The 25246-nt window shown below is 40.3% G+C and overlaps 1 protein-coding gene across 9 annotated transcripts in view; it reads right to left on the bottom strand.

Moving 5' to 3' along the window:
* The window catches only part of EYA4 (EYA transcriptional coactivator and phosphatase 4), a 355737-nt gene that overhangs the window by 150114 nt on the left and 180377 nt on the right, over positions 1 to 25246 (bottom strand). For 4 of the 9 annotated variants that reach the window (XM_089676185.1, XM_089676182.1, XM_089676189.1 and 1 more), the window contains 3 exons: positions 14360 to 14484; positions 11620 to 11688; positions 343 to 435 (listed from right to left, as the gene is read on the bottom strand). In XM_089676185.1, coding sequence (XP_089532311.1) covers positions 343 to 435; positions 11620 to 11688; positions 14360 to 14484 — 287 coding nt within the window. Of the gene's footprint in view, positions 1 to 342; positions 436 to 11619; positions 11738 to 14359; positions 14488 to 25246 lie in introns of those variants that run through there. The other 5 variants (XM_089676183.1, XM_089676191.1, XM_089676184.1 and 2 more) reach the window with 5 other exon arrangements.

The following is a 25246-nucleotide window of genomic DNA, read 5'->3' as shown; positions in this document are numbered from 1 at the left end:
ATCCAATAGGCCCACAGAAAGTGTGACACACTCACATCATGAAAAGTCATCTCAATTAAATGCAGGACTTAATAGTAAAATAAATGACGTGCACAGAACAGCAGACACACGACTAAATTGTTAACTTTCAAGCCTACTGAACTCTTAACCATTAAAGATTTATGATTGATAACTAATTGCAGGCATGAACAGGCATGACGATTTGGATGCCTTCCACTTTGAAAGTTCACTAAATTGAACAAGGTTGTTGCCAAATTTGAGATTTCAGGGGATGTGCCTATTAGTTTGGATTACACATTTTTCTGCTTCTTTAGTGTGTAATATGTTATCAGATTGCTTTACCTGACCCAGTAAAAGTGTCAAGCGATCCATCTCCAGTTGTTGTGGTGGTTTCATTGCTGTTCATTGGCTCTGTTTTGACTGCAAGAAGAGACACTACATAGAAGAATAAGCAGACATAAGATTTGTCGTCTAAACTTACAAAATAGGCCTCATGCCATCTTCAAGTAGAAACAGCCAAAAGTGAATGTTCATGCAGCAGAACAAATAAAAAAAATCCCTGGTAAGTGTAGCAAGTAATAAAAGTGGATAAGGCAGACATGCTATTAGAAATGCCTTATTACAAGATCTGCTCAGTCTAACATTTAGGTAGCCAAACTAAGGCTGTGTAACAAGAGAGTACCAATTCCAGATCATAGATCTCTCTAGCATTGTTAATGTAATAAACAGTCACAATAAGTCATACAACAGGATTAGCTTTAGAAAATGCACTTTTGTCAGCCTAAACTATGTTACTATATAAAGTGCATTAATAATTCTACACTGGGACAAATATAAAAAATAATTAAGGATGCTCTATGAGTTGTAGCTTTGGCATTCTATGAATATATAAAATCACAGTTGTAGGATATTCCTGACCATATGCACAGAAGTCAGGTAAACACTTTACTGAGGATACGTGTCCTTCAGCAATGAAATACTTGTTATGTAACAAACCAACTGCTCTAAATCTGTGCAATACTGTAAAGCAGGAACTGTTCCTCATCACAAAAGTGATGTTGCTCTCACATTTCCAGTAAAAGCTTAGACTTTAACATAAATAATACTCTTTGACATAATGGAGTTTATTCAATTTAATTATCAGAGGACTGACAGCTTATATTTACAATTATTAAAGTGTATGTATGGCAAAAACCTTTCATTTTTGGATAGTTTAAGAATAGATTAAAAACAATGTCCATTTATTTTTCACTGTCTATGCCCTGTTGGAGAGATTTGATTCACTGAACACACGAACTGTAAGGGCGTTTGCCAGGCTGTTTGCTTGGCGCACCCCACAATGCACTGCACCCTGTCATTGGCCAAAGCAATGCATAGGTCAGGTGTCATGCTTTGGCCAATCACGGCGCATGATGACATAACCCCCGCCCCCTTGTGATATCATCACAGTATTTAAGAACTGTCAACACGGTGCAGCTGTCAGACAGCAGGATCCAGTGTCGAGAGTGGAGCGCTTTTTTTTTCTTTTTTCAGGTTGGTGGTGGCAGTGATTGACGTTGGATCTACTTTGGGGGATTTTTTTTCATTTTGTTTTTATTAAAGGACTTGTCAAAGGCTGTCTCCTGTTATATTTACACTAACTTTTTTTTTTGTGAATGAGTAGCGGTGCCATGTATCCCATACTCATTCACATGGGGGGGTGGGGGGACCCCCTTGTTAAAGGGAACTTCCAGATTCTGATAAGCCCCTCGCCCACAGACCCCACAATCACTGGCCAGAGTTGTGGGGTAGAGGCACTTGTCCCATCAACATGAGGACAAGGTGCTTTGGGGGCACCCCCCATGTTGAGGGCATGTGGCCTGGTATGGTTCAGGAAGGGGGGGCACTCGCTCTTCACCCCCTTTTCCTGACCTGTCAGGCTGCATGATTGGATAAGGGTCTGGTATGGATTTTGGGGGGTACCCCATGCCAATTTTTTTTTTAATTTTGGCATGGGGGTTCCCCTCAAAATCCATACCAGACCTGAAGGGCTTGGTATGGGATGGGAGGGGGTATGCCACGCTGTTCCAAAGCCTTAAATGTGTTACTAAACCCAGGACCCTGCATTCACTATATCTGGTCTCCCACAGTACACAGAACATGGAAGTGCAATTATTTTAGTAAATATAAACTGCTAAATACCTTTTCTCATCAGCAGTTAGCGCAGTCTTGTGACTTCTATCAGTGTCCAGCAGAGCACTGGTTAAAGCTTGTAGAAGCAGTTTTTATTCTCCCCTGGCTGTCCTATGAGGCTGCATAACCCCTGATCCTCTGTCTGGACAGCGCTGATTGGCCCTGTGCTGATCACATGCACTCTCACAAGAAAAAAAAAACTCTCTAGCAATACAAACCAAACTGAGCATGTTAAAGTACATGTATATTATTATATGTGGAAGAAGAGTTCAAATACATGAAATACTAATGAATGCCAGCAAAACTGCAACTGCCCTAAAATCTGAAAGTACATTCAATTTATATTAAAGTACAGGTATATCTAAAGTCAAAATATTTGCCAAAATGAAAAAAAATGGTAGAAAATGCACATAGGTTTTGCTGTAATCCACTGCAACCACAGCATTTGCAGATTGTTGTGTGTTCAGTAGGCAAAACCTTTCTGAAACATGTGCTATGTAACTTCCCCTCTCTGCTTCTTACACATTTCATAGGCATATTAGATTTTGATTATTACTATTACAACTTCTGAAAACTGTATTTTTTAAAAGAGGCTTTCTGTATGTGAGAGACAGCAAAGAGCCTACCTTGGGTTTATTGGGCATACCCTTTCTGAATCACAAAAGTTGGTATTTTTATCCGTTAATTAGCAACACAAAGGATTTGGGTGGATTGGGATGCTGTTACAATAAATGAACTGAAGGGCTTATATTTAATCTACTTCCCTATGGCAGCCTTTCTCAGCCAGGGAGCCCAGGCACCCTGGGTGCCTTGAGATTTCTTCAGGGGTGACTTGGCTTCTATACAGGTTTTGGGCATTTTTTAGAAATTTTGCCAACGGATGGAACAAGCCTGCCTTTTAGTTTTCATTGTGCACTGCAACCTTCTAGCTGCTGGTGTCCTGGCAACGAATGACTTCATCAGTTGATAAGGAGGAAGTCGGTGGCCTGCTCAGCATCCTAGTTTGACTCTCCCCTGCCCCTCTCCATCAGTGCTGGGATCACATTAGCAAAAGTATATTTGCTTTAGAAGAATAAATCACCTCTATTGCTGGGAGTCCTACATGTGTGGATGTTGCTGCGTTATATAAAACTATTAGAATAGTTTTTCATATTTTAGAATGGGGTGCCTTGGGACTGTCCATAATTTTAAAGGGTGCCTTGGGACTGTCCATCATTTTAAAGGGTGCCTTGACTGAAAAAAGGTTGAGAAACACTGCTCTATGGCATGCAACAAACATTTAGGTGTTGTTGGTCAATAGAATCTTTATACTAGCTTTATAAATGAGCCCTTTACATTGGGACTCAATTATAAAGACTGCGGTGTTCACTCTACATACTGCAGGATATCACTTTACTAACTCTACAATCAACTGCCATTTTACAATGGATTTATAAAATGCAGAGCAGGTAGCACCTGAGATATCCAACATTACCTTTCCTGTATATTACTAAAGAAAAGACTTGCAGGCAAAAATAGAGGCACTCTTTCTTACCCCGTTCATTAGAATCAATGGCAGTTTGCAAGCAGATTTTATAAAGCACACAGCATTGCTTTGTAAATGTGCCAGATGAGCTAACATCACAAATTCAAAAATGTTAGCAGGTACAGTTTATGACATAAGAGATTTTATCAGTCTGCTATACATTTTTATTAGTGCACACTCCCTGCTGCACATGTGCAGTGTGCACCCTCTGGCCTTTCCCTGTATCTGTACTTCAGGATGCCAAGAATGAAGCCAGGTGTCAGGATGATGTAACTCCTGAGCACATGTGCAGGAATTACATCATTAATGGCTGCCCAATGACTCATTCAAGAAACATTGGTTCTGGAAAAAGATGGGACGATGTCAGCAGCCATGAACAGAGTAATAGGGGGAGCTCGGACCTTGTATCAATGGAGGCAGTGCGCAATAATCTGCAAGTATGCACAGCATAGCATTATGGCAAAAGCTCCAAGAATTTAAATCGGATTTACAGTAGTTCTGTTTCACCAGAAAAGCAGTGATATGGTTTTGGTTAGGTCATATCGCTTTATAACCAGGCTAGTCAGAGTTTAATTATCTTCTGAACGGAGAACGGATCCTTTAAATATTAATAATGACAATGGCTTTTCAAATTAACAATTGCCTATTCAATGATGTTTTACATTTTGATGTTGGTACTATGCATCACCTATTGGAATATTTTTTTGAGACCATTTAAATTGGTTAAAATACTTAGTGAATAGGGGCATTATTTTTGAATTACTTCTACCTAGAATAATTTATCAGAAAACAACAGTATTGTATTACATTCTTCTTTATTGTAGCTCTGTTACAAATACCAACATCCTAATCACTGTATTTTTTTGTTTGGTAACATTTCTTCTTTCATGTGCATAATATGCATGACCTGTAGTACTAAAACAGCTAAAAGTATTATAGTCTCTTGGATTGTCTCAACATAAACAATCAGAGGAAAGAAGTATAGAAAATATTTTTCTTATTTAAAATAATGAAAAAAATAATTTAAAGATACATTGTTACTATACCAATGCAGTATCTGTGCAGAGGTTCCCCCTCCCCAGTGGTAGAATTCTCGCCATTGTATGTAGGAAGAGGGCCCTAAATTAATGTTCCTGACACTCCCTACCCCCCAGAAATATATTAAGTGAAAATCCCAGCATCGGCTAATGTTGGACACTAAGGGAAGCATTACTGTCACTCTATCTGTCATGTGACAGTGCTTGGGCCAAACAATTGGCTGCTAGACCTGAGCACTGTCATCAGGGAGGAGGTCACATTCTCCCCCTACCCAGAAAAACCTGGTATTGCTGCTGTCTGAGAGGGCAGAAGAAGTGACAGGGGTGCACTAGCAAGGTGAGTAAAAGTATGTCGAAGTGGAGCCCATTTGCAAAGACACCATCATCACGTTGCCCTAAATGGGTAAGGTGATAGTGTATCTTTAAATAAATAAGCAGGTATAAAAAGACCAAATAATCCAGTTGTCAATCCAACTAGTGTAAATTCCTGAATTTGTCTTTATAACTGTCTTTATAATCCTCTGCAGCAGAGAAAATGAGTGCCTAAACCACACAGAGGACTTCCTCTTTCATTTATGGGGTCAGTATGGAACAGTGAGGCAACAGTAGTGGAACCTCTTTTTTTTACTGTGCATGGATAAATCATAGGTTTACTTTTTTTATCCCTAAGTTAATGTGAATGTAAAAACAGCTAACAGCAAAGTACAAGTAATTTAATGCAACTACTTAGGCCTCATGCACACAGATGCTTAGCTGCTCCTGTGTACTAAGGAGTAAAGTACTTTCTGGTGTTGGGGAACCATCCACGCATGCAGCAACCAACACGATCAAATGGCTATACGTGGCTGTGCTCAGGTCAAAGTGACATGTTTGGGGAGAAAAGCTGTATGCACATGTCCAGGTAAATGCCTATGAGAAGCCATAGGCATTTATCTGAGCATTGCCGCATACAGGCATTCACTTGCATTGGAAGCTCTATGCAGGACATGTGCTCCCATGGTGCCATAACTCAGCTCATACGCATCTTAAGGTCTTAGAGTATACTTCCACTTTTGCAATCAAATTTAAGAAAAACACACTATTTGTTTGTTATGTATCTAGCAGTAGTTAGTAAAAGTCAACTGGACTTGTTCTGTAATGTTAAAGACATTTCAAAGCTTGTCTAGACCACTTCTACAGGTCTAAAGAGTGTCAGAAAAATACTCCAGCATTTATATCTAAACAGGTAGCACTGACCCCTTGATCCAATTAATACTGAAAGGCAGATGTTATTGTCTAGAGACAGTATAGGAGGTGTAAACATTTTGGAACCACCTTATAGTTACCTAATCCCATCCCTGGTGTCATAAATATTAATCCTTGGAAAACATGGCTGAAAGTGAGAATTGTTTTCAAAACATTGGGGTAGAGATGTTAAAACAGCATTATATGTAGAGGAGAAATGGTGCTGAAGGCCCGCAGTCCTATTCAATGATGGTTGCTCTAGCTTGCCTTGATGGCCTCTTTCACATCTTTTGAGAACCAGTTGTCCTCTTGTCGAAAATATGCACCTCACTGTCCTCAAAAGAATGTCCCTTTTATATTGGGTGTTAGAAAATGACTAGTTTTGACCTTTAGAATTTGCTCTCCTTTGTTGGACCATTCCTTTGTAAGAGTTTGCTTTGTCTCGCCATTGTATAAGTCTTTGCATTTCTCACTACACTGCACTGGTAAACAGGTAATTTTTCTCCACTGATGTGCGTTGATGAGGCTGCACTGATGGGCACTGATAGGCAGCACTGATGATGTTGCACTGATATGCGGCACTGATAGGTGGCAATAGTGGGCACTGATAGGTGGCACTGTTGGGCTCTAATAGGTAGCACTGAAGGGCACTGAGTGGCAGCACTGACTGGCAAGACTGAATGGCAGCACTGACTGGCGGCACTGATTGGCAGCACTGTTGGGAACTGATGGGCAGCACTGTTGGGCACTGATGGGCATTTTTGGAGCTGCACTGATCAGTGCAGATGTCTTCTTTGACAGTTGCTGGTTATTGGCAGTACTGCCGATAACCAGCAAGTGTATTTACATAGTGGTCAGCTGTGATTGGACAGTTGATCACGTGGTAAAAGGCCACTATGATTGGCCTTTTACCATATCAGGTGATCAGCTGTGTCTAAAGGATACAGTGATCACAGACAGCTCCGGGTGTGTGCCGCTGAGGGAGCGCAGGGGCAGGTTCTGGGAGGACATCATATGATAACTGCACTGTAGCCATCATTCAGCTATAGCACAGTAAGGAAGTGGTTAATAAATTGTATGAACATTTTTACTAACTGAGCTCTTGACTACTTTGTTTCTTGCACATGCTAATGTGGATCTCTTCCTGATCCATTTCTACTGAGGAGCTGCAGAGTTTATCAGCTCTCCACTTCACTAAATCCTCCAGTGACCCATCCATTGCTCAATCCATCCATTTATCTCATCCTCACTGGCTGGGCTGACCCATCATCACAGGCTCCAATAAGAATCTTTGCTTCTGATCCATCCATTCATCTCACTATATCTCCATGGAGGGACCAGCATCTTTCCACAGGACGTTTTTCTATGGACACATGTTTTGTGAGCGTCACAATATTTCTTTATAATACTTTTTTATTCAATGAGCAGGTCTGTTAACCCCTTGGCTGGTTGTGGACGTTTCACATCCATAGACTGTGAGCGCCGAGCCTTTGTGGGTTTCCTTTAGACCTCAATGTCCAAATCATCCCCCTCCTTGACATGTAATGCACAGTAAACAAAGGGTAATGTGCTATTCTGTGCCTCGTCCTGTGTAAACTTAATGTTTATGTCTTCAATGTCTGTAACATTACAGAACAAGTCCAGTTGAAGGTGACTAACTACTACTGGATATACCATGACCTTGGTAATTGAGAACCTTCACAGACATGTTTATTAGGTATTCATTTTCACACAGTATACCAAAAATAAAAAAAAAAACCTTACCTTTCTAGCTTTTTGTTTGGAGAAGGCTTATAGCAGACTGCAAGCTACTATGAAATATTGGAACTGAGAGGAAACTCAATCTGTCCTCACTGACCAAGAGGGACACACTGAGCTTCCCCTCATTAACACAGACTGCAGAAGTCCAGCTTCTAGATCTGTAACCCTTTGTTAGGACAGGCAGTGTTTACGTCTAGTCTACAACTGATAATGAGATCCGCCAGCACAGTACATACAGGATTAATTATGGTAAATTATGACTCCCCAGTCGCCTCTGCATAGCAGAGACTCCTGTGCAAAGCAGGGGAAACCATGCCTATTGCAACTTCATGAGCATGCCCTGTACCCTTTCTGAGATTCCTATAAGTATTGAGGATATACCTCAAAAATTATGATTTGCATAGAATGATTTTATGACAGTCTGAATCTGCAGCTGGTTGTTATTTCACAAAATGTTTTGATTATCATTTGAATTTGGGGCATTGTGGTAGATTTACTAAAACTGGCACACTCAAAATCTGGTGTAGCTGTGCATAGTAGCCAATCAGCTTCAAACTTCAGCTTGTTTAATCAAACTCTGGCAATAAAACTTGGAAGCTGATTGGTATCTATGCACAGTTGTACCAGATTTTGCACTTTCCAGTTTTAGTAAATAACTCTCACTGTCACTAAATAGTTCAGTACCTTTCTATCAAAAGAGATGGTGAAGGCCAGCAACACATGATAATTTAAATACAGACTGAATTCCCCAATTCCCAGGAATTTCATCGTCAGATATAGTTTAGATGACTATTCAAAGTCAGCACAGTTATTATCAGAGAATTGTGATAAACTCCCCATGCCCTACTGAGGTTTACTTTATTATTTTACTGTTAGAATTAGAACAGGATATATTTTCGAGATCTTGGCCTTTTCATCCTTAGTTCTTCATTAGCAGCTATATAATTTAGAATTTTTGGCACTGAGGCTAATTTACTAACAGAGTTGGGAATGTTCATACAATAAATTGTGTGAATATACAATCCCTTGTAGATAAAATAAGTAAATGTAAAGTTGCTTTTATATGATTGGGTAATACTGTGTGAACATTCTTAACTTCTTTAGTAAAGCAGCCTTATGCAGGCCATACATGGTTCGAATTCCGAACGATTTTTCCTCTAAATATTGAAAACATTGTTCGCTCAGTAATCCGATGGTGCCATCAATGATTTAAAAAATCAGCCGACCAAGTCATAAAGTTCATACCATATAACAGGTGAAACTTCTGTTCCTTCCAGGTCACGGCTCGCGCGCATATTCTTTTCGGAAAAACAATCATACCATTTGACCATCATTGAGTCGAAAATCGGTAATTTTTCGCAAATTTTCCAACATGCCCGATCACCGAAATGGAGAGGAACTACAAAAATCGGCCGGTGCCATTGACCCACTAACAGAGCGAAAATCGGCCGATTATTCTTAGGTCCCATTTTCGGCAGAAAAATCAGTCGAATTTCGACCCATGTATGGTCGGCCTTATGCTCTGATGTCTTTGGCCATTTTTCTTGTGTGTCCTGCAGTGCAGATTACCTTACCAAAGCCTAAGGTTTTGGTCATGTGATTTTTTTCTAGAGAAAAAGGATTAGCAAATCAGATCTCTGATACTTCCATTCAAAAAAGTTTACAAAAGGCATTTAGTCACAATACTGTACAAAGCCTGGAGCCATTTTCACCAGAACAGGTTCATGTTTTTAAAACTGTCAATCACTTTTTATGTATCCATCTCATTTTGACCCTTAAATTTGCTAAAAGCTGGCAGTACAGTTTTATTTTAATAAGGCCAAAAGCCATTTACAAAATGCAGGAACCTATCCCGAACACGTATTAATCATATTTCATTGCTTTGAATAAATGAATGAAATTAGATGCTTGGTACAGTATACTGCACACCTCTGCTTTTCATATAGTGTTATACAAAAGCCAGTGTTTATTTGACAATAGCCCTTCCTCAATATCTCATATTTTCTGCACCCATGGTCTGATAAATGTTGAGGTTGTACAGAAAAAAAGCAGCAAATACGATACAGGAATAAAATGGCAAAATAACTTAAACCTGGGTTCACATTGATGCGGTACGGAATTCACAGCGTTTTCATTCCAAATTCCGTACCGCTTCAGAATTGCACCCCATTCATGTGAACCGCTGCGGGTGTGTATGTTAAGTTAACAACACTCCAAAATAGGTCCGCAAAACGCAGTGCGATGTGCAGAATCGCATCGCATGGGTATGAATACCCATGTGATCCGATAGAAGTGCAGACAAAAAAAGGGTCCTGAACCTTTCTGGTGCGGATGCAGTGTGACTGGAGCCATACAAAATGTATGGCTCCAATCGCACCGCTCACAATTAGCATGTGATTTGCACATGAATGTGGTGCGGTTCCTGTGCGAATCACATGCGATATACCGCACCGCATATGTGTGACCCCAACCTAAAACAGAAAGCCTTGTTTGTATATATATACAAACAATCCACAGCACAAAAAAAATATATATATATAAATAAAATAAAAATTTTGTAAAAATTATATGTGCATATAACAAAAGTCCAAAAGAAAGTCCTAAAATTATAAGTGTGCTCCAATCCCAAAAACAGTGCTCAAAGTAATCTTCAAAGTGCTCACACCATCCGTGGCTGACAATCCAGTCCTCACTCACCAGATGGAGTGGACTCTTTGCTGGTATGGCTAAAGAGTCAAACAAGCTAAAAAGATGGGGTGCATCCTCCCTAGATATGTCTGTACTTGATATTCTCCAAAAACGATCCCCACGTATAGATGGCAATGGAAAAAAAAAACAAAAAAAACCAATAGTGCAATACTGTATAGACTATTTATTAATTAAAATCGTTGCCCATAATGCACTCACATGGTACAATATATAATCACGCTTTTTTGTCAGTAAGCTTCTGAGGCTCACAGCATAGCTTATAATAGCAAATCAACTTCATACAGATTGCTTCTTCAGAAGTGGACTGGCAGCAGTTGATAAGAAACCAATATCTTTGATTACGCCCTGGAGGAGGGGTGAAACGCGTTGATGTATTTCCAGTTCTGGTGGATGCGTAGTGATGTCACGTCCGTTGAGTGGAGCGCACGTTGGTTTGCGATGCTCCGGAGCCATTTCCTGCTTTCCCTGAAGGAATATTGATTTCTTGTCAACTGCTACAAGTCCACTTCTGAAGGAGCAATCTGTATGAAGTTGATTTGCTATTATAAGCTATGCTGTGAGCCTCAGAAGCTTACTTACAAAAAAGCGTGATTATATATTGTACCATGTGAGTGCATTATGGGCAACGATTTTAATTAATAAATAGTCTATACAGTATTGCACTATTTGTGTTTTTTTTCCTATTGCCATCTATATGTGGGGATCGTTTTTGGAGGATATCAAGTACAGACATATCTGGGGAGGATGCACCCCATCTTTTTAGCTTGTTTGACTCTTTAGCCATACCAGCAAAGAGTCCACTGCATCTGGTGAGTGAGGATTGGATTGTCAGTCACGGATGGTGTGAGCACTTTGAAGATTACTTTGAGCACTGTTTTTGGGATTGGAGTACACTTATAATTTTGGGACTTTCTTTTGGACTTTTGTTATATGTACATATAATTTTTACTGCATTTTTGTTTATTTACACATATATATATTTTTTTTTTTGCACTGTGTAGTGTTTACATATATTTTTGATTGTTTTTTTCCTTTCATGAGCAGCATATATATATATATAAATAGAAATTAAAAAGCTGATAGAAAATGTGAGTAAACACTGCAAAACCAAACAAGAAAGTATTTAGAGTAAAGCACTGCAATCTTGAAGCACCTCAGTACCACACCATGCATTATACTATTAGCCCATACTTGTTGCAGAAGACGGTGTACTACAACTCAGAAGCCAATCTGCGGTATTTAGGACAGTCATATTCTCGCCTGAGAATTGGAATCCAACAATTGCTTACTAGTTACATCACTGCTACAACTGTGTTCAAAAAAGTTAAGTGTTTAGTTTCTGAAAATCTGATTCTTAGGATGTCCTATGAACTAGACGTATGCACGCCACAAATTTTCATTTAGTTTTGGATGCATTCATTCGTTGACGAATTTCATTTCATCATATTCGTTATGTTGAATCAATTTGTTTTTGGATTTCATTCCATATCTTTGGCATTCTTTTCCTATATTCATTGGTCCGGGTGGATTTGAAAAATTGTGCAATTTTTTTTGGAAGATTGCTATATATTAGTTTTTGGTTTCGATATTTCAGGTGGATTCGTTATTCATAACATGAAACTATTCAATATTTTCCGACGCAACAAATTTTTCAAACCTAAGACTTGCATTAGACTGTGGAACTGAACTGACTGACTGTGACAATTACAAATTCAATTTAAACCACAACTTTACTAGTATCCAAATCATCAAACAAAATTAGAAAATGTAATTCATTTCCCCATGGGCCTGAACTACTATCACATCATATGACATCAGCCAAATAAAACAAATGCATTTGTTAATTTCGTGATGACTTTTTTTTTGGATTTGTTGACATTTGTTACTATGTCCATTCTGAGATTCCTATACATCCGAATCTCCTAAATTTATATTTTCGCCTGAAATACGATTTGCTACGTAATGAAATGCACATGTCTACAATGAACTAACAGGGCTCCTGTGATATTTAGGCCTCATGCACACTGGATGTTTTGGGGCGTTTGACATTTTTGTCCCTGCCTCTAAACGCCCCTGCATGTTAGCCTATGTGTCCATGAACACGCAGGCTTTTAGAGGAGTTTAGAGGCAGGGGCATTTAGAGACAGGAAAAAACCCCATGGCTAGTATACCCAGGAGCAGCAGCGCTTTGGCATAAAAAATGCTTGGGGCAGGTAAACGCATGTAATCATGTGTTAACACTTGGCGCATTTAACACTTTAGTGTTAATTAATTTTTTTGGCCAATGAAATGAATTTTTTTGGCCAATGAAATGAATTAAACCAGAAGTGTCAAAAGTTTTTTCTGTTAAAACGTTGATGCCAGGAGGAAAGACGTCTATTAGAGATAGAAACGTGTCCTGTGTACATGAGGCCTAAGACAATTAAAACTATCTGTTGCCTAGGTATACCTCTTAGGATAATATTCTTAAAATCAAATCCAGTAGGATGGAATTAAGTACAAGATCATCTGTCCATGCAATGGAATCTCCTAAAAAATATACACTTATCATCAACGCAGGGCAACTGCTATTATCATAAACTCAGTTCTTGGGTACATAAGAACTACTAGTGTGGAAAGGATATTTGAAAAATCTGAGAATTAGAGATCATTTATAATAGCTGCATGCTAAAACACTTTGCTTTAGTGTGCAGGCTAGTGTCTGTTGTGACAGGCAGTGATAGGCAGTGCAATGCGCTATTTCAGCAGATCATACTATTTATTTATTTTTTTAATGTGATAACTTTACACTTCAATCATGGTCCACACAGCAGCATGTTGCAATGTGCTAAAGTGATCTATTGTCCCATTGATGCAGTAAAAATGCAGCATGTCTGCATTTTTCAGCAACGCACATCAAACCAGCTTTGTAATGTGAATGAGGCACATAAATAACACTTGTTTTCTATGTGCCTTTTCAGTGACTGGCATTGATCAGGTGCAGAAAAACACTGTTCACTACACATTTACAAAAACTGGAGAGTGCAAAATCTGGTGCATCTCTGCATAGAAACCAATCAGCTTCCTGGTTTTTTGTCAAAGCTTAAAGTGGTTGTAAAAGCTGAAGGTTTTTTTACCTTCATGCATTCTATGCATGAAGGTAAAAAAACCTTCTGTGCGCAGCAGTGCCCCCAGCCCCCTCAATACTTACCTGAGCCCCATCGAGATCCAGCGATGCACATGACAGCCACGGCTATCCTGGGTCTCTGCCTCCTCATTGGCTCAGACAGCAAGCAGAAGCCAATGGCTCCCGCTGCTGTCAATCACAGCCAGCCAATGAAGAGAGAGAGGGGTGGGGCCAAGCAGCGGCTCCATCTGTGAATGGACACATGGAGCAGCTCTCAACCATAATAAGCTGCTTGCTGTGGGGGTAACCGACAGGAGGGAGGGGCCAGGTGCACTGGCGGAGGACTCAAGAAGAGGAGGATCCAGGCTGCTCTGTGCAAAACCACTGCACAGAGCAGGTAAGTAAAACATATTTGTTATAGAAAAAAAAATTAACATTTAGTATCGCTTTAATTGAACAAGCTGAAGTTGGAAGTTGATTGGGTACCATGCACAGCTGCACCAGATTTTGAACTCTCCGGTTTTCATAAATCAACCCCATAATGTGAATGGGCCTTAGGGACAGAGAGTTATGAAATCTGTTTATGAAGTTCAGCAAATCCTATTGTTTTTCTGCAGAAAAGTTCAGTTTTGCCCGGATTTAAGTATTGAATAAATAAACAAATCTGCTGGCACATCTTTAGGCAAAATACAATAATAATGTAATGTACAAAAAAATTTAATTTGCAAATTTTCTACAATTCTCTTATCTGCAGTGTGAACAATGCAACAGCAAAAGATAAGCTATTATACTTATAAATGAAAGAGTATTATAAATGAAGCTTACCTCCTGTACCATTTGTTGTTATAGAACTACTGCTAATATTTGGCTTGTCCAGTTTGGGTGCCCCAGATGCATCTCCACTACCTACACGATTATGCGGACTTGCTAGGTCCTGCATTTCCATAGACCTGTTGGGGAAGAGAAAAACATTTACATTTTGAAATGTACTAAAAATATACTATTTATTTTAGCATTTTACAATCAATAATTAGAAAAGAAATCTTTACATCTAAAATATATTGTATATTTTTCTTCGTGTTACAACTCTAAACACATTTTACAGTTTGTCTTGGTTTCTTGGATGCTAAATATGTATTTTCTCTGTGTTAATTACTTAGTTTAGCTTGTAAGCTCCACGAGCAGGGCCCTCCTATTCCTTCTGTACTGAAATGTATTGTAATTGTACTGTCTCCCTTATATTGTAAAGCGCTGCGCAAACTGTTGGCACTATATAAATCCTGTATAATAATATAATAATAATAGTTTAAAAATATGCATACATATACTAATGTCCAAAGTGAATGTATTATTCAATGGAAGTTTTTTTGTAAGAAAATACTTACCGTATTTTTCGCTCCATAAGACGCACTTTTTCCCCCCCAAAAAAGGCGGGGAAATGTCAGTGCGTCTTATAGAGCGAATGTAAAACGGCCGGTCCGGTATTTCTGCCGCCACCATGTCAGAATACCGAGCCGGCCGCTCAGCTCTTCTCTCCTGCAGGGCCTTACCTGTTCCTCGCTCCAGCGCTGCAGTCTTCCCGCAGCGGCTTCTGTGACAGCCTGGTGCCCACTGTGCATGCGCGAGAAGTGCCGCGCTTTGTGAATGGTCCGGTGTCTTCTGGGACACATGACAGGTCCCAGAAGGCTCCGGGCCATTCACAAAGCGCAGTGCACTCGGCTGTCACAGAAGCCGCCGCGGGAAAAAGGAAGGACAACTCCGCGGAAGTGGGAGCAGGTACCTGTCAAATTCAGGTACCCGTTCCCCCTCCCTCCCAAAATGTCCGCAGTCTCTGGTAATCTCTTTTACTGCCTGCAGTCTCTGGTCATCTCCTGTACTATGTCTGCAGTCTCTGGTCATCTCCTGTACTATGTCCACAGTCTCTGGTCATCTCCTGTACTATGTCTGCAGTCTCTGGCCATCTGTACTATGTCCACAGTCTCTGGTCATTCCCTGTACTATGTCCGCAGTCTCTGGTCATCCCCTGTACTATGTCCGCAGTCTCTGGTCATCCCCTGTACTGTGTCTGCAGTCTCTGGTCATCTCCTGTACTATGTCTGTGTAGATACATGGGCTCCATTCACAAAAGCAGATCTCTTGAGGTATTTAGGTGTTTTCCGAAATACTGCATGTGATCCTGAAAATGTCAATTCACTATTGCTTTATGCGGTATTTACCGCATAAAGCAAAAGCCCTCAGTAAATACAGCATAAAACAGGAGTTAAAGTCAATTCACAAAAGGAAATAAATAAATGAATGCTGTAAATAAGTAGTGGTCCATAACTCTGTTAAATCCAGTAAAAACTGGTTGTTTCAATTATCTGCTCCTCTCACTGCACACTGTGGTTTCTCTCACTGGTTTATACTGTATGTCACAATAGGAGCAACAACACGCAGTGACGGTAGCCGGTATTCAACACACCTAGGGTAAAGTGGTGGAGTCTGAGAATATCGGCTGCCAGAAAGGTAAGTATTCAGCATCTTCTTTTACAGTGTGGACCTAGTTTCGTGTGGATCCTGTAGTGACAAGGTCACTTCAGAGTGGAATTTTGATCGCAATAAGAGATGAGGTATATGATGAAATCTTCCACTAGCAGATATATGATGAGATGTATGTTGAAATCTGCCACTAGCAAGGTCTCAGTACCATTTATTTTCTGCCATAAACCGTGAAAAGCACAGTGCTTGCTAAAGGAACAGAGCATGTGCAGCTCACACCCAATCCAACTGTATGCAACGTGGCAATACCAATGTTTAATCTGTAGCTGTCACTTAGAACTGCAGGCAGTTCAAAGGAAATTTGCATATGCTAGCACTGCACCTCTGAAGCAAGCAGGTGCATACACACTTTCACATCCAGAGAAGTGCCTGTGGATGCACAGGCCACGCTTTTCCTTACAAGTCCACAGAAAGGATTCAAAATAACAAAAGGTATTTTTAAAACCTAGTAATAGTGTGCAGTCTAGAGGTCTGAGGGGTAAGGAACAAAGATGCTTGCTGGCTGAAAATGAATGATCGATTAATGATTAGCCAAGTTCAAGGTCATTGCTTCTGGCAATATACATGCTGGATGCAGTTACAGTCAGGTCCATAAATATTGGGACATCTACACAATTCTAAAATTTTTGGCTCTATACACCACCACAATGGATTTGAAATGAAACGAACAAGATGTGCTTTAACTGCAGACTGTCAGCTTTAATTTGAGGGTATTTACATCCAAATCAGGTGAACGGTGTAGGAATTACAACAGTTTACATATGTGTCTCCCACTTGTTAAGGGACCAAAAGTAATGGGACAGAATAATAATCATAAATCAAACTTTCACTTTTTAATACTTGGTTGCAAATCCTTTGCAGTCAATTACAGCCTGAAGTCTGGAATGCATAGACATCACCAGACGCTGGGTTTCATCCCTGGTGATGCTCTGCCAGGCCTCTACTGCAACTGTCTTCAGTTCCTGCTTGTTCTTGGGGCATGTTTCCTTCAGTTTTGTCTTCAGCAAGTGAAATGCATGCTCAATCGGATTCAGGTCAGGTGATTGACTTGGCCATTGCATAACATTCCACTTCTTTCCCTTAAAAAACTCTTTGGTTGCTTTTGCAGTATGCTGTGGGTCATTGTCCATCTGCACTGTGAAGAGTTGTCCAATGAGTTCTGAAGCATTTGGCTGAATATGAGCAGATAATATTGCCCGAAACACTTCAGAATTCATCCTGCTGCTTTTGTCAGCAGTCACATCATCAATAAATACAAGAGAACCAGTTCCATTGGCAGCCATACATGCCCACGCCATGACACTACCACCACCATGCTTCACTGATGAGGTGGTATGCTTAGGATCATGAGCAGTTCCTTTCCTTCTCCATACTCTTCTCTTCCCATCACTCTGGTACAAGTTGATCTTGGTCTCATCTGTCCATAGGATGTTGTTCCAGAACTCTGAAGGCTTTTTTAGATGTCGTTTGGCAAACTCTAATCTGGCCTTCCTGTTTTGAGGCTCACCAATGGTTTACATCTTGTGGTGAACCCTCTGTATTCACTCTGGTGAAGTCTTCTCTTGATTGTTGACTTTGACACACATACACCTACCTCCTGGAGAGTGTTCTTGATCTGGCCAACTGTTGTGAAGGGTGTTTTCTTCACCAGGGAAAGAATTCTTCGGTCATCCACCACAGTTGTTTTCTGTGGTCTTCGGGGTCTTTTGGTGTTGCTGAGCTCACCGATGCGTTCCTTCTTTTTAGGAATGTTCCAAACAGTTGTTTTGGCCACGCCTAATGTTTTTGCTATCTCTCTGATGGGTTTGTTTTGTTTTTTCAGCCTAATGATGGCTTGCTTCACTGATAGTGACAGCTCTTTGGATCTCATCTTGAGAGTTGACAGCAACAGATTCCAAATGCAAATAGCACACTTGAAATGAACTCTGGACCTTTTATCTGCTCATTGTAATTGGGATAATGAGGGAATAACACACACCTAGCCATGGAACAGCCGAGAAGCCAATTGTCCCATTACTTTTGGTCCCTTAACAAGTGGGAGGCACATATGCAAACTGTTGTAATTCCTACACCGTTCACCTGATTTGGATGTAAATACCCTCAATTTTAAGCTGACAGTCTGCAGTTAAAGCACATCTTGTTTGTTTCATTTCAAATCCATTGTGGTGGTGTATAGAGCCAAAAATGTTAGAATTGTGTCGATGTCCCAATATTTATGGACCTGACTGTAAGTGCCAACTTGTTTGTGTCCAAGGTTGCTGGCTCTGGCAAAGTACAAGCACTCAGGCCCATTGCATTTAGTAAATGCTCCTGCTTGCATGTATATGGGAATTCTATAATTCCCAATAAAAAACTATAAGTATGCAATATCTAATATGCCATGTCATTAGATTGTGGTAATGCCAATTTTATTAAAGCCTCTCTACTTGCAACCTATTAGCAACATACAATACATTCTGTTGCCATTTCAAATTGAAAAATGAAGTGCAATATAAGTTCCCTTTCACAAGGGGTGGACTCCATCAAGCAGATCCGCCTGCTCAGTGGGGGATCTGTCCGCTGATACCTGCTGAGCGGGCGGATGACAGGATCCTGTCTGCTACGCTTGTGCAGAGCGGACAGGGATACAACCCTCTGTTTTCTATGGGGCAATTAGATGTAAATGGACTGCCTGTCTATTTACATTTGACTGTCATCCGATCGGCTAGACGGATGGGGAATGGGTCCCCCTTCCATTTTTTTTTATTGGATCAGATGCAGGTGGGTGTAAACAGACACATGTCCGTCTACATCTGTCTCCGCATAGAGAACAATGGGTAGCCTGATTGGGTCTGTCTGAAAAACTGACTGTCAGTTTTTCAGGCAGACCTGATTGGTCTGTCCATGTGAAAGGGCCCTAATGTAAAGTAATATGAATTCATGAGAACATTTATCTACGTTCGACAACATTACTTAAGATGTCAGGAACATACCCAAAACCCATGGTTCCACTCCAGACTTGTTCCTTTCATCCCTTACAGATGATCCAGGTGCTGGCTACCACAGCCGGTCTCCACTCTCAATCAAAGTATAAAAAATATAAGCCGCACTTTGTAACTCTTCTTCTTTTCTTTCTGTATTTAATTAGTAAAAAAAAAGAAACTGCATACATTGTTGTCTCCATCCGAGATCACCTTCCTTGATGCATTTCACCACTGCTGGCTTGCTCATAAGGATAGGGGGAGTCCTATCCTTGTGAGCAAGTAAACAGTGGAGAAGTGTATCAAGAAAGGTGGTTTTGGGTGGAGACAACAATGTATACAGATTCTTTCTTTTACTGATTAAATAAATACAGAAAGAAGAGTCAAGTGTCTGAGTGTGGTTTATATTTTTTTTATCACTTAAGATGTGTTACATTCCACTTTGTCTGGTAACAGCTACACTATATTGCCAGAAGTATTGAGACGCCTGTTTTACACGCACTTGAACTTTAATGGCATCCCAGTCTTAGTCCATAAGGTTCAATATTGAGTTGGCCCACCCTTTGCAGTTATAACCACTTCAACTCTTCTGGAAAGGATGTCCACAAGGTTTAGGAGTGTGTCTATAGAAATGTTTGACCATTCTTCCAAAAGCGCATTTGTGAGGTCAGGCACTGACCCCTCATCCCCCCCTGAGATCCCCAAACTGTTTCCACAAAGTTGAGAGCATGAAATTATCCAAAATGTCTTGGTATGCTGATACTTTAAGCGTTCCCTTTACTAGAACTAAGGGGCCAAGCCCAACCCCTGAAAAACAACCCCACACCATAATCCCCCTCAATCAAACTTTACACTTGGCACAATGCAGTCCTGGCAACCACCAAAACCAGACACGTCCATCAGATTGCCAGACAGAGAAGCGTGAGTTCCGTGGTGGCATGCATTACACCACCAACGCTTTGCATTGCACATGGTGATGTAAGGCTTGGGTGCAGATGCTCGGCCATGGAAACCCATTCCATGAAGCTCTCTATGCACTGCTGTTGTGCGAATCTGAAGGCCACACAAAGTATGGAGGTCTTTAGCTATTGACTTTGCAGACAGTTAGCGACATCTGTGCACTGTGTGCTTCAGCATGCACTGAACTCTACCACTTGGTGGCTGAGTTGCTGTTGTTCCCAGGTGCTTCCACTTTGTTATAATACCACTAACAGTTGACCATGGAATATTTAGTAGCAAGGAAATTGCAAAGTTGGCAACCTATCACAGTACTACGCTTGATTTCACTGAGCTCCTGAGAACGACCCATTCTATCACAAATGTTTGTAGAAGCAGTCTGCATGCCTAGGTGCTTGATTTTATACACCTGTGGCCATGGAGGTGATTGGAACACCTAAATCCAATGATTTGGAGGGGTGTCCCAATACATTTGGCAATATAGTGTATATTTTTGGTTCCTCAAAATGCAGTCCATTTGGGTGTCTCAAAGTAGTCACCAAGTACTTGGTAGCTTTGGTTTGCTGCACTACATACAAACACACTACGCTACCTTAATAAATAAGCTTGATAGTATTTTGGTTCCCATGTTATACAATAGGTCTGGAGAAATCAAAACACTGCCAAAACCATGAACAATTAAATTAGTACTTTTGTATCTCTTTAAGGCTAGGTTCACATGTGTACGGGTGGTGTGGCTGCGGATCCGCACGGAAATCCGTGCAGCCACACCACCCACACAGAGGACTACGGACCCGTGGGCGGGTGCCATTATATCTAATGGCACGCTGCCCACACTGGAAAATGCAACCGTACTGGGAACCTTGGTTCCCGTGTGGGCTGCGTTTTCCAAAGATGTGCGGGGACTTTTTTAAATGGACTCTCGTGCCCGCGCAAAAGGTGACCCGCGCGGCCGCATATATATGAACCTGGGCTAAGGGCTAGTTCCCATTAGATGCAGTCCAATGCATTTTGTTTCTTCATCAAAAATGCATGCACAGTGTTTTCCAATTATTCCAATGGCCCTAGTTCACATCAGTGCAGTCAGTTTCCAGTGCAGAAAAAAAAGTATGCCATACTGCATTTTTTCTGCACAGAACTGTACTGGAACATAGCAAACTGCATCAAAACTGCACTGGAATGGACTGTGGTGTGAACTGTAAGCAAAAATGTATTCGGAATGCATCCGGAGTGCGCTTTTGTGGTGTGAACTGGCCCCAAGCCCCCGGTCACATTGAGTGCAACTTGGCATGCGATCTGCATGCCAGGTGACTTGAAAATCGTATGCCAAGTCGCACCCTATTGTCTGCTATTAGAGCGGTCATATTGGTGCAGTTCCAGCTTGGTCGGAGCCGCACCGATTTCTAAAATAGTGCATGCACTACTTTTGTTGCGATTTGCATAGACATCTGTGTCAGATGCCTTGCAAATCGCAAAGGAAATTGGCATGTCACCGGATTTTGAAATCGTGCGACTTCACACAATTTCAAAATCGGCTTTGATGTGACCGGGGTGTAAATGAAATAAAATACTGGGACTCAGATAAAAACCTGTTAAAGACATGCACCTGACATCTGATTCATTGGAGCTGGGAGAGATATGGGAGTCTGCAAAACATACAGTATGCTCGTTATGTAATATTAATCTATGAAGGCAATCACTGAAATTAGACAGAAAACAAGAAATAAACTTCACAGGCTGCTTGTATACATGTACTGTAGTTCTTGGACTACATATGCTGAATAACTGATAACTACCAGTCAACCCTCTCGTATACTATTGTTCAGAAACAAATTATTTTTAATGGCAGAGACCTATTAAGTAGATGTGGGCTCATGAAGCCTGAAACCTGGAATGACCCCGTATACAGTGCACAGGCTTGTAGCTGACTGTACATCAGGATAATTGGTGTTTTTCTAATATAAGTCATGCAGCCTCTGTAAGTTATATTATTCTTACATAACAATATAATCATAGTACTGATAGAGGACATCCAAAGGAATAAACAGTGTAGCGTGCCTAAGTCGCAGGTAAGAAAGAAAAAAGCCCTGCTATATTATTATTAGGGCACTGTGCAAGGGTTACACGAAAATGCTAAATTTCACAGACACCCCATTAAATGCCTAATTTTATCACTTCACAGCTCTGGATTTGAATAGCGGGCCACATGTGTTTGCTTTCAAAGTGATCTTTTAGACTACTCTGGAAAGGAAAGCTACACCTATAGGACCTTATAAAGCAATGAAAGTTTTTATTCTACATTTTCAAATGGTATGTTTTTCCTAAAATGAGTGAGGAGCAAAACATAAAGCACCTAGGAGAACAAGGACGTACAGACAGCCCATCTGCAATACAACCACATGAAAGACCCATGGGCAAATTCAAAACCATTAACAGAAGTGCCAGGAAAATCTGCCAGAGAACCAGATGCTGCAAAGCATTGAGGGATATCTTCCACAGGTTGTCATCTGAATCCTCTAATTACTAGTCAGTGGGAAAAAGTAAGAAGAATCAGACAATTCATGTATACAAAGCCCCGCTCAGATATAACACCATAAGTGAAGCCATAGTTCCATAATTGACAGTTGTAACTTTCAAAGTGTGGGAGTATTAATACTCAGACATAATACTCCACAAAATCAAAAGCATGAATCAAATATTGTAGCCAGTAAAGGGTGTCACCCATGACTACTTTTAATTTACAGGCTACAGGCTACTCAATGTTGTGTGTTCAATTGATAACGAAAAGATAAATACTGCTAATATATATACTTTAGCTGTATATTTATCACATTTAATGAGTTACACAATACTAGAAATTAATATATATATATATATTAGTGGAGCACCGAAATGAAAAATTCTGGTGCCGAAACCGATATCAAAAATTCAGAATGCACGTGGCCGAAAACCGAAACCAACACCAAAATATCTGCGTATGTGGGGGTGGGGAGGCTCAATTTTTTTTTAAACTTTAATGTGTATTTTTATTAATTTTTTTAACTTATTATTTTGCTATCACATAGGAGACCAATAGTCCCCTATGTGATAGCATATGAGTGACAGGTCCTCTTTGTAGGGGGAAGGTGGTGGTGGGGGGGTTTACTGCGTGCAAGGAGGGGGCAGGAGAGGAGCAGTGTACATAGTGAGGGAGCAGTGTATACAGAGAGGCTCCCTCACTGGCTGCCCCTATGTCACTGCCAGGTTCTAAATGCAATTACCAGCTTTATTTTCTTCACTATAACTCCAAGAATGAGCTGTCATTCTCCTCTCTGCTAAAGGAAATTAAGGGGCGGGGTTACTGGGTAATGTCACTGGGTGACCCCGCCCCTTAGATTCCTTTAGCAGAGGGGAGAATGACAGTTCATTCTCAAAGTTATAGCGAAAGGAAAGAAAAAAACAGTAACTACATTTAAAAACCGGCATTGATATTTAGAGGTATCTCACTATGTACACTGCTCCTCTGCTGCCATTCTCCGCCCCCCCCCCCATTTGCAGTACACACAGCCCCCTATCAGCACCTGTACTGGCTAAAACTTTCCTATCAGCAAAATGCCAATAGGGCTATTTTCGGCCCATCCCTAATATGTATATATATATAATATTTATATACATATATATATATATATATATATATATATATATATATATATATATATATATGGAATGTTTGTATAATATGTAGGTTTTTCTGCTCAAAGACAAGAGGGAGAGACCAAGGGAATGCTTCTTTCTGAGCAGACTCAGACTCAAAAGCACTTACATCAATCTTACTCACTCAATCAAAACGTATTATTATTATTATTATTATTATTATTATTATTAAAATATAGAGGATTAAAAGGGCCCTGCAAATTTATCCAAGTCTTTGTCTAACAGGCAGACCTTGAGGTTCTGACTTAAAGGATGACTTCACTTTCATAGGAAAAATAATAAAATATAAAGAATAAAAATACTACTAATAATATAGCATATACATTGTATATTTGTGCCACAAGCTATATTGTAATTTAATAAAAGTCGCCTTTCCTTTTTAATCTGCAGCGCTGCAATTTTCTGTAAAATTAAATGCAATAGTGGCAATTTAGAGGCCTTCTGTACAGAGTTGGTGTACCGTCTCCATAAATTTATTTTCCTACTTATGTGATTGGCTCACTGATTTTCCCTGCATTAACCCCTTCATGCGTAAGGATAAAACAAATCGAAATGCCTAAGCACAATTTTGCAATGTTGGCATGTGTTAGAAAAACAGTACATATCATCACAACTACTTTTTACATCCAGGTGAATTATACCTTGTTTTTTTCAGGACAAATTGTGCTTTCATTTGGTGGTAAATGGTAATGGATATCTCCTGATTTTTTTTTTACTATTAAAAGAAAACTGGCCCAAAATAGTAAAAAAAAAAAATAATAATTTTTTTTATTTAGCTGAGTGTTTCTTGTTACTACCATAAGCTACCACCAAAGAACAACCCAAACTAAATTCTCCAGCTCTTGACAATCGCAGTGATACCATATATGTGTATGTTATGTGTTGTTAGTACCCATAGTACAGCCCAGAAACAGTAGTGCACATTTTGTTTTTGTCTTTTTTTTTTACAAACATTTTTTTTCCCTGTATGCGAAGCGTTAGAGAGATACAATGTATCTCTCTCCTCCATTCATAGAGAGAGAAAAAAACAAGGGGGCCGGGCTGTAAAGGGACTGATTACTGTGATAGCCAATCAGAGGCTATCATAGCGATCATGTGACCTGGAATCGGGAGTCCCAGGTCCCGATCGTTAGAACGGGACCCGGTGCTCTCAGCGAAACCACGGTCTTTGTGCTGGGAGTGCGCTGTATGGTGCACTCCCAGCACAAAGACAGGTATGCAAATATGCGGCCCCATGGAAAAAAGCCCAGTTCTGTGAGGCCGCATATTTGTCTTACGTCGGCATCAAGGGGTTAAGTCAGATTTTAGGCATCCTCCGCAAAAAAAAAATTTAATTTTGGTGAGGTGCTCCTTAAGGGTTAATCACTCATAAAAGAATGCAGACACAGCTTTTCTCATTAGAACACTGCAAGTGCATCAGCTGATCAAATCACTCCCATTCAAAATCAGAATCCAAAAGGCATAGATGAACAGATTTTTTTCAGAGCAAAAACAGGCAGGACTCTGCTACAAAGTTTGCTAAATTCCATTCAATGTGCATAGATCACCCGAAGGGGATTGTTTT

This window comes from Staurois parvus, unplaced genomic scaffold (genome assembly GCF_062004578.1).
Source record: "Staurois parvus isolate SC_StPar_1 unplaced genomic scaffold, SC_StPar_1.0 ptg000165l, whole genome shotgun sequence".
Classification (NCBI taxonomy): domain Eukaryota; kingdom Metazoa; phylum Chordata; class Amphibia; order Anura; family Ranidae; genus Staurois; species Staurois parvus.
This window is presented reverse-complemented; position numbering and strand designations above follow the sequence as displayed.